This window comes from Glycine max, chromosome 12 (genome assembly GCF_000004515.6).
Source record: "Glycine max cultivar Williams 82 chromosome 12, Glycine_max_v4.0, whole genome shotgun sequence".
NCBI lineage: Eukaryota > Viridiplantae > Streptophyta > Magnoliopsida > Fabales > Fabaceae > Glycine > Glycine max.
In genome coordinates this window covers 3,028,760-3,043,965 of record NC_038248.2, presented here as the reverse complement: position 1 = coordinate 3,043,965, position 15,206 = coordinate 3,028,760, and the positions used below count along the sequence as shown (strand labels likewise).

The 15,206-nt window shown below is 30.4% G+C and overlaps 2 protein-coding genes across 2 annotated transcripts; one reads left to right on the top strand and one right to left on the bottom strand.

Annotated features, from left to right (window-relative positions):
- The first annotated feature begins 5,773 nt into the window (after positions 1–5,773).
- Positions 5,774–6,843, top strand: LOC100807206 (uncharacterized). The gene has a single exon (XM_003540979.4). It carries the CDS (start codon positions 5,846–5,848, stop codon positions 6,707–6,709), a length of 864 nt encoding a protein of 287 aa, XP_003541027.1. The 5' UTR covers positions 5,774–5,845; the 3' UTR covers positions 6,710–6,843.
- Positions 6,844–9,275: 2,432 nt separating this feature from the next.
- LOC100806146 (uncharacterized) lies at positions 9,276–10,260 on the bottom strand. The gene has a single exon (NM_001317409.2). It carries the CDS (start codon positions 10,210–10,212, stop codon positions 9,343–9,345), a length of 870 nt encoding a protein of 289 aa, NP_001304338.2. The 5' UTR covers positions 10,213–10,260; the 3' UTR covers positions 9,276–9,342.
- Between the last annotated feature and the right edge of the window lie 4,946 nt (positions 10,261–15,206).

Below are 15,206 nucleotides of genomic sequence, written 5' to 3'. Positions count from 1 at the left end.
TAAATAAAAATATGACACATGACAATTAAGATAAATAATTAACAATCAACATTAAATTTGGGGGTTGAGACGAAATTGTAAGAAATTTAGGGACTAAATTCGTTAATTAAATTATAGGAGGATGAAAATCAAATTCTAAAATAAATAAAAAAACCAAATTAATAATTTTACCTAAAAAATTAGAAAACTAAAACATCAAAATATATTGGGAGGAGACAGTACGTTTTAGCTAACCCATAAACTCATAAAGAGTACGTTTAGCTACGATCCAAACATAATTGACAAATGAGAATAAACTATTCCCATAGTACCTAACTCTGCTTTGTGTTTATCTGATCTACACCTATTTATAATCATTTTATGTTTTTCCTTTTCCTTTTATCCTAACTATGATTTGTTTTCTTCATTTGTTAATCACTGTTTTTTAATGTTTGATATAAATTATTGCAAATATTTAAAAACGCATGTATAATTGAAAATATCATCTATACTGTTTGATGTACTAACTGTACTTTACATTTTTCTGAATAATACGGTTCATAGGAGAAGGAGAACTTTTGATAAAAAAAAAAAAGAGAAGGAGAAGGAGAACCACAAAAAATCCGTAAAGTATAACAAAATAAGTTGTTGGCTTAAATTTTTTTAATGGATATTATAAATATCTTATTATGAATAAATAAGAGAGAATAATTATTCTCGTCTTGTGTTTTTTGCGGGCCATTCTCGCTGAATTTTCAGGTTCCTATTAAATTTGATAGGCTTTATTTTTTTTACTTGATTTTATTTTAATATCACTTTGGATGTGCACGAGATGTATCGTAAACTGGCAACCAAAATAAAATAAAAATGGAATTGTAAACTTATATTTTCTTAATGTAGACCGTGCATGAAGTAATAAGGACAAAATGGATAGGGTTTTCGCAATTCGTTTAGTTTGATTTTTAAATAAAAAGATCTCATTTCAATCAAATATAAAAATAACGTGATTTGTCTTTGTTTGGTTTGAATGCAATATCAAATTTGAATCAAATTAAACAAATTTTCTTTGTTTTCTGAAATAGTATTTAGATTTTTCAATTTGTTATATTTTTTTAAAAAAATGTGTTTAATTTGACAACTACTAAATAAACAGATACACTACATAATTTAACAATCACTTCAATTCTGATTAAATATGCATAACTATAATCAATAGATCGATCAACAAAAGATCACATATCTTCAACAAAAAAAGATCACACATGATTGAATCCATAATTTACGTACATACCTAATACAATCCATCAAGAGAAAAAAACACTAATTTTATGTGGAACATAATGTAATAAGAAAAACAATCTAAAATGCAATTCAGTTTAGTTTAGTTCAATTTTAACAATAGAATAAAAAATTAAAATAAACCGATATAAAAAAATATGAATGTTGTAATTAGCAATTTAATTCATTCTTATTTTTAATTGATTTAACGGTTTAAAATGGTTCAGTTCCATTTTGAAAGTAAATGACAAACTGAATTTCACGATCCAACTCATGTAGCTGTCAAATAACATAATATTGACAAAACAATTTGATATTTATTCTAAAAACAAAGAACTTTGTTTTGGGGGTCGAATACAATAGATGAATTACCACAATAGAATATAGGGATCAACATGAAGCCTTGAAGGGCAGATAAGGATTACAGAGTGTTGAAAGAGATTGATGGATCACTACAACTTGTGTTTGTGCAATTAGGCCTCAGTGATGAGTGGGAAATAACATTTTGCAAGAAAGAAACACATAATATAAATGTTTTTTTAAACAAATATTAGAACTTTTATTTGCACGCCGTAAAGATCTATTTCTATTTTCTTCTACTAAATTCAACCATGCTTGATCGTTTATTTGATTCATATATAGATTACATGATGGTAATCATAGGTTCCCTCCCATTGCCAAGTTCTTATTTGGCTCTTTGCCTCCACCGTACACGTGCCCAGCAAATCGAATCATCACTGGTTATCCACAGTGTTTTCTCCACCAAGTGCCCTAAAATATCAAACACACATAAAAAAAAAGAGTTGAATCGAATTGATATGTTATGAAATTATAAAATTATCTAGTCTCAATTAATATATAATTATTTAAACTTAATTTAACTTTATAAATTATCAGTTATTTTTAAATATGCTTTCGCAATACTTTTTTCTTTGAACCTAAGATTTTTATATTTTAAATTAACCCTTAAAACCACTTGAGAAAGATGTGTCATTCTTAATATACAAAAACAATTTAATTATTTTCAAAAACGAAAACAATATTTTATTTAATATATAAAAGTGATTATTTTGAAAGTATAAATAATTGAAATTTAGAGGTAAGGAGAAATTTGGAACTTAAAGTGAAAATTAAAAAATTAAAAATGAATTTAACAGAAAATATAAGTACGTGACACATGAAAAGGAAAAAATGATTTTGAAATTTAAAAATGTAAAAAAAAAAAAAATCATGGTGAAGGTTACATGTCTTCAACACCAGTAAGGATTATATTTTATTACTAATGTATTATGTATGTGACCCATGCAACGTATAGACGATATTAATCAGTTATCAAGTTATTCGTGTCATATATAAAGTATGTAAAATTTTGAAAAAAAAAACCTAATTTCGTTAAAATAAAAATAGAAACAATTCTTTAATATAAGATAAAAAATGAAAAATAAAATTCCTAACACATTTATGATAAGATTAAGATTCACTAAATCATATCATGAAAAAGTATTATGATAAAAATACACAAAATAATAAAATGACCCATAAACAGAAAAATAATTTTTATAGAATTATTTCAAAATACTTGATTAATTCAATCAAGGAGAAAAAAAAGGTTATTAAAAAATTGTTCAAAATAAAATGAATATAATTCTTGATGCTATTTTTTTTATCAAGATCATTATTTCATTTCAATAACATGATCAATTTAAATTATTTGTCAAATATTTTGAGATTAAAAAAAATATTTTATATTTTAATATGATAAATAAAATATAATTAATTGCATTATATCAAAAATAATTTTTTATATTGTTATTAAAATATAAATTAAGATGTTTACTAAATTTGTTGACTTTATAATAATTAATTTAATAGGTTAATAGTGTAAATTTTTTTACATCAATAGTATATAAAAATAAATATATAAATGTTTTTTTTTTACTTTTATCGCGTTAACTAATATATTTAACGTTTCTATAAAAAACAAATATATTTATGGTTCTACAAAAATAAAAACTATTATCGTTAACATACAAGCATTTGCCAAATGCCGTTAGAGTGGGCGTGCAACAAAGAAAAAAACAACTTACAGAGTGACAAAACTCACGTGGCATGCTAATGTTATGGCATTGATGAAGGATTAGCACGAGTGATAGGGGGTGTGTTTTTTAATAAGTTAATTTTTTTTATTAATTTTTGGATATAAAATAAATTATATTAAAAAAACAAATACTCTTTTATGTATACTCACAATTTTTAATATAGACTAGTACTATTTCATATATATCATGGTAAAAAAAAAAAACTCGAAAGGATCATGATCTACAGCTATTTAACTGTGGAGGATATCGATTATATCCACCGCGAAAATTATATAACTAAAAAAGATCATAAATATAAATATATTAAATTTTATTAACTATTGGATGATGCAGTTTTTTTAATGAATTATTTATTTTTTCAATAAATTGCAGAGTATCCATTTTATTATTCACGCAAATATAAACACAATACCTTGATTACATACATTTTTTTAACGTATTTTCCTTATATTTTTGTATTTTGATTTTCGGAGTTCTGTAAATGAATTTTTTTTAAACTTCCAAACAATTTTTATGTCGATAATATTCTATGATAAATTAAAACAAGAGAACAAAATGAATCACACACGCCTATTTTTACTCTTCATACAGATAATTAACTATAACATGTATTAATTTCACCTATTCAATTTCATCTTTACATTTACATTAAAACGTATATATAATATACATTTTTATTCCTAAGAATCGAACATACCACAGAACTTACAATCACTCACACACACACGCATATATATATATATATATATATATATATATATATATATATATATAAAATGTATGCTAACAAGAACCAAAAGCTGGATTTGCATTTTGCCATAGAAGCTGAGCCGATGCACATACCATATGACATTGTTGAAACATTGGCCCCACCTCTCCCATTGTTGATCAATGACATTGCTTTTGATTTTTAAAAGCTAACCAAATTTATTATATGCTGCCACTATCCGTATGCCAAATAGGAATAGGTGCTGATACTGATTACAATATGACAAGTGTACCAATGGCTCAAGTATTGAAGTATCTCAAGAATATCGTTTCCCAAAGGATTTGCACAATATCAAATAAATTGATACATAAATTATTCACAAAGGACAAAGAATCAATAAATTACATATAAAAGTTGGTTTAAGAGATAGTATTCAAAACTGAAACTAAATCAATAAGCTAAATATGAAACTCTTTTTGGGTGAGTGGTGTTTATTTCAAAAACTTGGGATGCATTAGAATTGGCACTTAAGCCTGTTTGGATCAACACTTAAGTGCCAATGCCTTTTCAAATATGAAATGTACAGGGATTTGTTTGAACCAACGCTTAAGCTCCAATGCTTCTTCAAATCTTCAAATTCACTAAACTCTTGTCTTCCTAACTTCTTCTTTACATAAAAAATTAAACTAAAAAGGAAGGTAAAATGCTTAATTACAACTATCTAAATCTATTCTAATTCCTTCCCAAAATTAAGTAAAAAAAAAAAGCAAATACAAGCCCAAAAGAAAAGAAATGAACTAATAATTGTCCAAAAAGTATCAATAATTACATTTGAAAAGGGCAATTATCAGATACCAAACCACATAGTACCCTACCACATACAGAACCAGTCATGCTAACAAATGACCAATATGAGCTATCCAACATTTGATCTTAAAGCCATCATTCCAGAATTAAAGTTACTACCGATGAAGCCACTTTAGCATCATTCCCTATTAACAATTTATCTTCAAATCTTTTCTGCCAAGAGCCTATGTGATATACCAATCACTTTTATCTTTTTTCATCACAAGTGTAGAAGAAAGAAGGAAAAAACTACTTGTCTAACTACTCATTTGACTATTAGTGAAGTATGATCCAGTTCTTACATTTTGATCTTAGTTATAATGTTTAAAATTATCCCACACCTTCCATTTTTCTGGTCAAAATATTTAATTTAAATGGTAGGAGCAGAGCTCATGCCTCACGTTCCTTAAATCATTACTCCATTAGAAATATTAAACGAGAGGCAATAATGTCACAAAAGCTCTGGCTCCACTTCACCTCGATCCCCCTTTCTCTCATACGTAGTTAGCTTTATTTTAATGCACGGGAACAAGTTACGCGATTCTTGTTTCTACAAGAGAGACATGCCCAACAGAACTGCACTCTCTGTCTTGGCCATCAGAGTTGTCCATACGTACACATGAATTAAGTTATTGAATGCAAGTTTTTGATCGTAAATTATTTTGCTTTGAAAATGTCATAATCATGGAAGCGGGAGAGGAGAATGAAACAAAGTATTAGTTGGAAAGTTTCCATGTGGGAGACACTTCTCTAACATTTTATGATAGTGTTTAGATACAAATCTTGATTAGTTAGCACTCATTGATATTAGTTTAAGATGAGATTCCTTTTGTCTCCAACACCCTAATATAAAGCAAATGGCATTGGCAAGAAGGTAGATCCAAAAATTGAATTCTATACTCAACATCTAGGCTTCTCTTCTCCTAAGGAAAAAATGGAAGTCTCTCAATTGAACACGAAAACTCATTTTCATGCTCGTTCAAACAGCATGCCCTCTAGACCACACCCTCTCATCCTACAGTGCAATGAGCACTTGGACAGGTTAAGGTCTTCCAATGAAGCCTCCTCTTCCTCTTCATCCCTTAATCATAAGTTAGGAGGGTTGCAAGATCTGCATGAATGTGTTGAAAAATTGTTCCAGCTCCCCCTCTCCCAAGAAGCACTTAACCATGAGTGTCAAGAAAACCGGGTGGATGAGCTTCTGAATGGATCCTTAAGGCTCTTAGATGTGTGCACAGCCGCAAAAGACTCTCTATTGCACACAAAAGAATGCATGCGAGAACTTCAATCAGTTATAAGAAGGAGAAAGGGAGGTGAAGTGGAGCTCAAGGCAGAGATCAAGAAGTTCTTGACTTCAAGGAAGGTGGTGAAAAAGGCCATCTCAAAAGCCTTGGCAAATTTGAAGGGTACTTCAAAAAATTGCAACATCTCATCCGCAAACAAAGACAATCAATTGATTAGCTTATTAGAGAATGTGGAAGAGGTCACTCTATCAACATTTCAGGCACTACTTCAATTGATCTCAGGGACCACACAATCAAAGTCAAGCAGCTGGAGTTTGGTTTCCAAGAAAGTAAGTTGCTCACAATTGGCATATGAGAGTGAATTTGCCCAACTTGATGAAGCATTACAATCATGCATGTTTGCCAAGACAAGCAAATTTGAAAGCATGAATAAGCTGCAAAACCAATTGGAGAAAGTGGAGTCTCTTACTCATGATCTTGAAGAAGGGCTTGAGTTTCTGTTTAGGCGTTTGATAAAGACTAGAGTTGCCCTTCTTAACATCCTCAATCACTAGTTATAAGATTATCTGGGGCATCCAAATTTTGTGACAGCATAGATATTATTTTACGGTTTAATTAATCATTTAGTCCCTATAGTTTTCAAACTTATTCACTTTAGTCCCTATAGTTAATAAAGTGTTTTTTTTAATCCCTATAGTTTATTATTAATTCTCGATAGGTTCCGTTAAAATTGTTTAACACCGTTAAATTATTGTTGCCGGACATCCTTTCTCGGAGCTCCCTTTCTTCCGGAAGCAAAAGAAGAGAATGCTAAGGTGAAATGCTGAGATGATCTCAACTAGATTGGCACCAAATCAACAACCCACCATAACAGCAAACCAAAGAGAAATAACAAGCAGCAATGGGGGGCAAAACCAAACCCATGCGAAGAGCAAAACAAAAAGCTATTTAAGCCTGTGACTCCACGAAAGGAGCAAAATAGAACTCTATATCTAAACCTGAAATGATATCAAAGCCTTTGAGAACAGCTTCACATTTGCTCAACAATGTAATTACAAAAAAGTGAGGTTCATCCTAAAATTGCTCAACACAAATTCTCCAAAATTTATCCAATTAACTTTTTTTTTAAAAGTTATTTACTATCATGATTTCTTCTAAAAAATAAGTTACTTCAAATTTTAAGAGTTTTTATATAAAAAGTGGGCTAAAATATCATTTTCATCTAACATTTTTGTATTTTTCTAATTTGGTTCTTTAATTTAGTTCTTTATGTTCATGAATGGACATCAAAAAGAATGTTTCCCAATGAATTCATTTTGGTCTTTTAAGTTTTAAAAAGAAATCAATTTCATCCTTTTCGACAGTTTTATTTTAGTTTTTTAAATTTAAAAAAAAAACTAATTTCATCATTTTTCAGTTTAAGATTAACACCATTAACTTTTATATTTAAAATAATGATGGTTTAAAAACACTAAAATGTTTAAATTAATTGTTTTTTAGATGTTAATTATCCATGATATAATTTGTGTTGTGCTTGGTCGTATTAACAAGGTTTCTTGGAATCGTGTGTTTAGAGATGCTAATCAAGTTGAGAATGGAATAGCCAAACAAGCTTTGAGTTTTACTAAGGGTTATCATGTCTTTGAATCTGCTCCAGATTGTATTTCTAGTGCATTGAGGGTTGATCTAGCTCATATTTTATCTGCAAGAGTTTCTTAACCATGGTTCTTATTGAAAAAAAAATGTTATCATAAAGTTAATGTGAAAATATAATGGCCAAAATGATATTTTAGACCAAAAATTATTTAATATTGAGTTTAATTGTTATTCAGTTTATTATGATATCAATCAATCATAATTCATAATATGTATGACTTTTTTGGTAGTTAAGATTCAATTTTTTAAAAAATGTGATATTTTGTGATTGGTTGACAAATAAGTTAAAAATAAACTACTACTTATCAAGTGAAAAAAAAAAACTACTATGTCGAAGTCTTTTTCATACCCAAGTCTATTGTCCTTGATTTAATCAATTAATTCTCATAATTTGTATATCGAGTCAAGTGCTTGTTTTTTTCATTTTTAAAAACATCTAAAAGATTAAATAAATCGGGATAATAAGACTTTTTTTTTCCTGAACAGGATAATAAGATCTGTACACTCATGTTTACTATTATTTCTTTTAAAAATATTAATTTTCATATTAGAATCAATTGAGTTGTACCAGAGGAAACAGCATATCCCTTTCATCGCTAAAACATGTGATGTACTCTGTCTTTGATCATGAAAATTTTCTTATTGAAAGAAATATTTGGCCGAGCTTAAAGGATTTTACTTCTCATATTTACGAAAACGTGTAAAGTAATAAATTAGCATTATTCATATTATTGATTTAAATTAAGTTAATTTTACGAAATAGTCAATACTTAACTAATTTAAATTAAAAATAATACACTTTTACTATGTAGCATTGCACAATTGTCAATTTGGAGAGTCAAATCAAAGCTTTACGATACTGAGATACAGTAACTAGATATTTACATTTACAAAATCTAATCTTAGATTTAAAATTAGGTTTAATTACTTATTTAGTTTCTATAGTTTCCAAACTTATGCAAAGACTAGAAATGGAGAGGAAGGTTTTGACGACACAAAGTACGGCAAGGTTTTTTCATTTGAGATGTAGCACTCAACGATGATGAATCTAAACCCATGGTTGTTGCCGTGGGAGCGGCGACGGGGATGAAAAGAAACAAAACATTTGTCATCATCGTGAGTGCTATGTCTGAAACGGAAAACCCCACCGTACACCGTGTCGTCAAAACCTTCATTTCCATTTCTCGCTTTTGCATGTGTCGGAGAGGTCGATGGCCGATTTTGCAACGGGTGCCGGCGGTGAGGGTGGGGGTGGGAGTGCAGTATCTTAGCATTCTCTTCTTTTGCTTAATATAAAAAGCTGGCCTCAAAGTTACTGGATGGGAATAGAAAATTATAAGTTAGGTTAATGCTCAAAGTATTGCCATGAAATAACTCAAGTAACGAAATGATCAGTTCTTAATGATGATAGAACGACTAAAATTTGAGTAAAGAGTTTCAATGTATTATAACTAGATATTTATATTTACAATTACTATGTAAAGGTATATTTATACATTACAAAATTTGGATGCCCCAGATAATCTTATAACTAGTGATTGAGGATGTTAAGAAGGGCAACTCTAGTCTTTATCAAACGCCTAAACAGAAACTCAAGCCCTTCTTCAAGATCATGAGTAAGAGACTCCACTTTCTCCAATTGGTTTTGCAGCTTATTCATGCTTTCAAATTTGCTTGTCTTGGCAAACATGCATGATTGTAATGCTTCATCAAGTTGGGCAAATTCACTCTCATATGCCAATTGTGAGCAACTTACTTTCTTGGAAACCAAACTCCAGCTGCTTGACTTTGATTGTGTGGTCCCTGAGATCAATTGAAGTAGTGCCTGAAATGTTGATAGAGTGACCTCTTCCACATTCTCTAATAAGCTAATCAATTGATTGTCTTTGTTTGCGGATGAGATGTTGCAATTTTTTGAAGTACCCTTCAAATTTGCCAAGGCTTTTGAGATGGCCTTTTTCACCACCTTCCTTGAAGTCAAGAACTTCTTGATCTCTGCCTTGAGCTCCACTTCACCTCCCTTTCTCCTTCTTATAACTGATTGAAGTTCTCGCATGCATTCTTTTGTGTGCAATAGAGAGTCTTTTGCGGCTGTGCACACATCTAAGAGCCTTAAGGATCCATTCAGAAGCTCATCCACCCGGTTTTCTTGAAACTCATGGTTAAGTGCTTCTTGGGAGAGGGGGAGCTGGAACAATTTTTCAACACATTCATGCAGATCTTGCAACCCTCCTAGCTTATAACAAAGGGATGAAGAGGAAGAGGAAGAGGAGGCTTCATTGGAAGACCTCAAGCTTTCTAAGTGCTCATTGCATTGTAGGATGAGAGGGTGTGGTCTAGAGGGCAAGCTGTTTGAACGAGCATGAAAATGATATTTTGTGTTCAATTGAGAGGCTTCCATTTTTCCTTAGGAAAAGAGAGGCCTAGATGTTGAGTTTTTGGATCTACCTTCTTGCCAATGCAATCTGCTCAATATATATTAGGGTGTTGGAGACATAAGGAATCTCATCTTAAACTAATATCAATGAGTGCTAACTAATCAAGATTTGGATCTAAACATTATCACACAATTGTAAGATAAGTGTCTCCCACATGGAAACTCTCCAACTAATACTTTGCTACATTTTTTCTCTCACTTCCATGATTATGATGTTTTGAATGTAAAACATTTACTATAAGAAACTTGGGTTCAATAATGTAATTCATCTGCACGCGTAGACTTGCTCTGATGGCTGAAACAATGGCTGCAGCAGTGTTGGGCATGTCTCTCTTTGCTGAAACAAGAATCGCATTACTTGTTCTCTTGCACATTAAAAATAAAGCTACCGACTTGTGAGTGAAAAGAAGCAGAGAGGTAAGGTAGAGCCTGAGCCCTTGTGTCTTTGTTGCATTTCATTTAATATAGAATTGTCTATCTAATGCTTAATGAACATAAGGTCTGAACTTCGAGCCTAGCATCTATTAAATTAAATATTTGACTTAGAAACAAAGAAGACGTTCGATAATTTTTAACACTTGCGTGGTTTTTCTTTATTGCTTGAAACAGACAGACATAACTCTTTTCGTCTAAAGAGATATCAAGCAAGGAACAACAGCTATAGCAACATACCAACAATCCGTTAAATTAGTAGAAAATTTAGTATTTTATGCTAGAACGAGGCATATTTAGAGGTGCATTATCATTATTCTAGATTTTTTTTTTTTGCGAGTGACACGAAGTATATAAAAAAATGAATGCCAAATTACACATGGATATACAAATAACTCGATATATTATGATCCTGAAGCATTCAGAGAAAAATGTAATAATTATTTTCTACGCAATTTCACGGTCACTCATGGGCCATGGCAAGTAGGAAAATTGCTGCCACAGGCTATGTTACATAGTCGAGTTGAACAGCTGGAACTAATACTTGTCGTAGTTAATATAATTATGTGTGAATAGTAAAGATAAATACTTTTGAACTGGACCACATATAAATTATAAGATTGATTTAATGGTAAAAAAAGAAAAAAAGTGAAAAAAATTGTGTGTTTAATTTTTCCGTCAACAAAAAATTAATAATTAACAACTAAACTAATATTTACTGATAAAATAAAAATCATTTGTAAAATTTGTAGCCCTAATGACACTGTATTTTATATTAGGGTAAAACACTTTCCTCTCATTTTTTAATTATTCTACCGAATTATTGATTATTTTAACACTTAATTATTTGTCATTCTAAAAAAGTGTACTAATTATTTCTTTTCTAGTAATCTCTCTATTTTTTTCATATTTCATCTAATTAAAATTAAATTACAACTATATATTTTAACTTATTATTTTTGTTTTAAATATTCATTTTTATCAACATAACTTATATAATTAATAGAAAAAAATTAATATTAAATGAAAAGCTAAGATGATATTTATTAGGAGTATTAATAGAAACAAATAATATTGCATTTCAAAATTAACATAACTCTTATTTTGAATTATTTTTTCTTCAAATGTGATACCTTTTAGAACGAGTGAGTGATTAAGGGAGCTTATTTTAAGAAATTTATAAAAGCTGAAAATTATACTTCAAGTACGTTTTTAATTTATTTTGGATGGTTATAAAATCCCTTTTTGATTAAAAATATTATTTTAATCCTCCCGCCCTCACTTTGTCTGTCGCTGTCGTTTAGGTGCCCTTTGCTCTTTTCTGTTCCCTCCGCGCGAGGTAGGTTTTTTAAGCTCTGTTCTGTTTCTTCTTTTTACTTTCACTGTTGATCAATGCCTATTCACTGGTTTATGCTTCATTTTCATAAAACTGGGGTGAAAATTTGTTCAAGCATTTAACGTTGTAGCCATAACATAGTACAATCATCTCCACGATTCACCTGAAAATGGGTCGATGTCCTGAGTAAGGACTTTTACTGAGTTTTAAATACTGTAACATTCTCATCATTATTTTGCTCCCTTATTAATTAAAAGGGCTTTTGGGAATCCAATTCTGCAGACTCTCTCTGCTTTGTGTAATGAACTTGTCTGCATGGAACATGAATTTTCATGGACGCTAGTAGAATTGCCACTGTTCTTTAGTGTATGACTAGGTGTTATGAAACTATTACTGCTTCTTATTACCTGATATTGGAGAAATTGATATCAATTTCTAAATATCAGTTCAGCACATCTTTATTACTGGTATTTTATTATCTCTACTTACTAGGTTTTATAATGGGCAAACCCTGAAGCCTAAAATTTAAATATTGAATTTTGGTCACTTGCTGTAATGTTTAGTTTGAAACTATGCTCTACTTAGAGCTAGTAGTAGGGATGGGTAATATCTAGACTGAACAAGTGGAGTCAGATTTGCATTACCAATCAATATTACACTAAACAACTGTTAAGATAGAAAAAAATAAATAATGAACATCTATGTCTGGTATGTTGCATTCTGTTGCGTATAGTTAGTTTCAGCACAGTGGGTTGGGCTAATTGATATCAAATAGCAATCGTTAATATTACTCTGTAACTCTCTACAAAAGCTTCTAACATTTTTTCTATGATTCATTTCTAAATTTCTTTTGAGTACTATGTAAGAATAGTTTAATTTGATTACAATTTGTTAAATTGTTGGCCATGTCTGTTTTTGTTTTACAGGAAAGTAATGGCAGATGTTGATAATTCTCAATCACCAATTTCACAAGAAAGTGCATATCAACCAATTTCTGAAAGAGGTATGAAAGAGTGGGAGACTGGATTTTTTGATGCAGAAAATGCAAGGAAAGAGCTTGCAAAAGCAATTATTATGCTTGACTATCCACTTTCAATAATGGACCATCTTGGTTTTAGGAGATTCATGGCTGCTCTCTAACCATTGTTCCAAGTTCCTTCTAGAAACATGCTCAAGAAAGAGATATCTGAAGTTTATGATTCTGAAAAAGATTTGAAATTGTTTGATAGTTTTGACGGAAGAGTGGCCATTACATCAAACATGTGGACTTCAAGCAATCAAAGAATGGGATATTTGGCTGTGACTGCACATTATATTGATAGTTCTTGTACTTTACAAAGACGTATTTGGAGGTAATAATAAAAATTCTTATAGTTATAAGTTTCCTAGTCATATTTGATATTGCATATAATTATATGACCTTTTTCTTTGATAAAACGATTGAATGCAAAATTTATTATGTTAGGTTCATCTATGTTCCTGTTCCTCACTCAAGTGATAGACTTTGCAATGCATTAGTTGAATGTTTGATGGATTAAAATGTTGATACAAAATTGTCCACTATCACTTTAAATATTGTTGCACGAATGATGGTTTCATTGAGAAAATTAAAGATAAGTTGCAGTAGAAGACTTTATTGAGGGATGGATCTTTACTTCAAATGTGTTGTTGTGCTTATATCTTAAATTTGATACTGAAAGATGGGGTGAAAAAGATTTGAGATAGTATAGCATATTAAACTGCAACACCTTCAAGAAAGGAAAAATTTTAGGAGACAGTTAAACAATTGAAAATTCCTTGCACTAAAAATTTGATTTTAGATTAAACAATTAGATGAAATTCAACTTACAAGATGCTTGAAATTGGCTTATCATATGAGAATGTATTTAATTGTTTAAAGCAACGTGACTCTCAATCCACTTGTTTGCTGACTAATTCACAATGACAATTTGCAAAGGATGTTTGTCGAAGATTGAAGTTGTTTAATAATATCGCTGAAGAGATTTGTTGTGACACTAAATATCCAACTCTTAATACATATTTTCCTATGATTTGTGAGATTAAGATAGCAATATCGCAATGGATTAACTCCCCTGATGAGTTAATTCAAAAAATGGCAGAAAAGATGTCAAACATTTGAAAGATATTGGAATGTGATTCATGACATAATGGTAGTTGCTACTGATTTAGATCCTAAATACAAAATGGAGTTACTTGAATATTATTATGAAAAGTTGTACGAACACGACTGTTTAGGTCAAGTTAGGATGGTTCGACAGTTGTGTTATGATTTGGTTCGTGATTATCAGTTGAAAATGAAAAAAGACTCTCTTAGTAGTTGTTAACCGATTGACAAGTGCATCAATTCGTTCAAGTAGTAATTAAAACGGTAAGACCGAGTGTCGAGTCCACAGTAACTTTGACTGTACTCAGAGTTTATATATGTCCGATTTTAAGCAATCAATGAATTAAATTTGATATTAGTCAAATAATGATATGTAATATAAAATTTTGACATAAATGAAGATAATTAAACAAAGCACATTAAAGAGATAGAATACAAACATTTGGGAGGTGAGTTGTCGGTTGAAGTAAAATTACGGAGTGTGTTGAGACTCAACTTACCAAAACTACTCTTGATGCAACATTAAGGGTTTTTCACTATTTAATGTTATTTCGATTATTACTTTCATCCACTAACATACCCTAACCATGATCCCTCATGTGAAAGAACCTAAATTACCTAATTTCACTCCTAATCCCTTAAGAACTATATCAAATAATTTGCTTTAAGAATAAAGATGCATAAATAAGGCTAAATAATACCATTCTATCCCTAGACATGGATTACCTAGATGCTATTTTCAAGTTCTTAGGAGATAAACATTTTCAATGCATAAATCCTATAACACTACATGAGCATGGGTGACCAAGCCATAAACATAATATTAAGCACAGAAAAGAGACAATAATATCAAAATAACATTAACTAGATAGTTACAATCATTACATCAAGAGTGTTTGGTTGTTGAGTTCCCAATAATGGGTGGTTTAGCCTCTCATTGTCATGAGAGACTTACTAATACAAAAAGAAAACAAGAGGTGTGGAAGAAAATGGAGGAAAGGGTCCCTAAGTGAATGGGTTCTCTCTTCTCTCGTGCCCTAGCTTCTTATTTTGGTCCCCCAAAAG

Excerpts from the sequence above, each read along its gene's own strand:
- LOC100806146 (NM_001317409.2), bottom strand. The coding sequence starts at position 10,212 with ATGGAAGCCTCTCAATTGAACACAAAATATCATTTTCATGCTCGTTCA.
- LOC100807206 (XM_003540979.4), top strand. The coding sequence starts at position 5,846 with ATGGAAGTCTCTCAATTGAACACGAAAACTCATTTTCATGCTCGTTCA.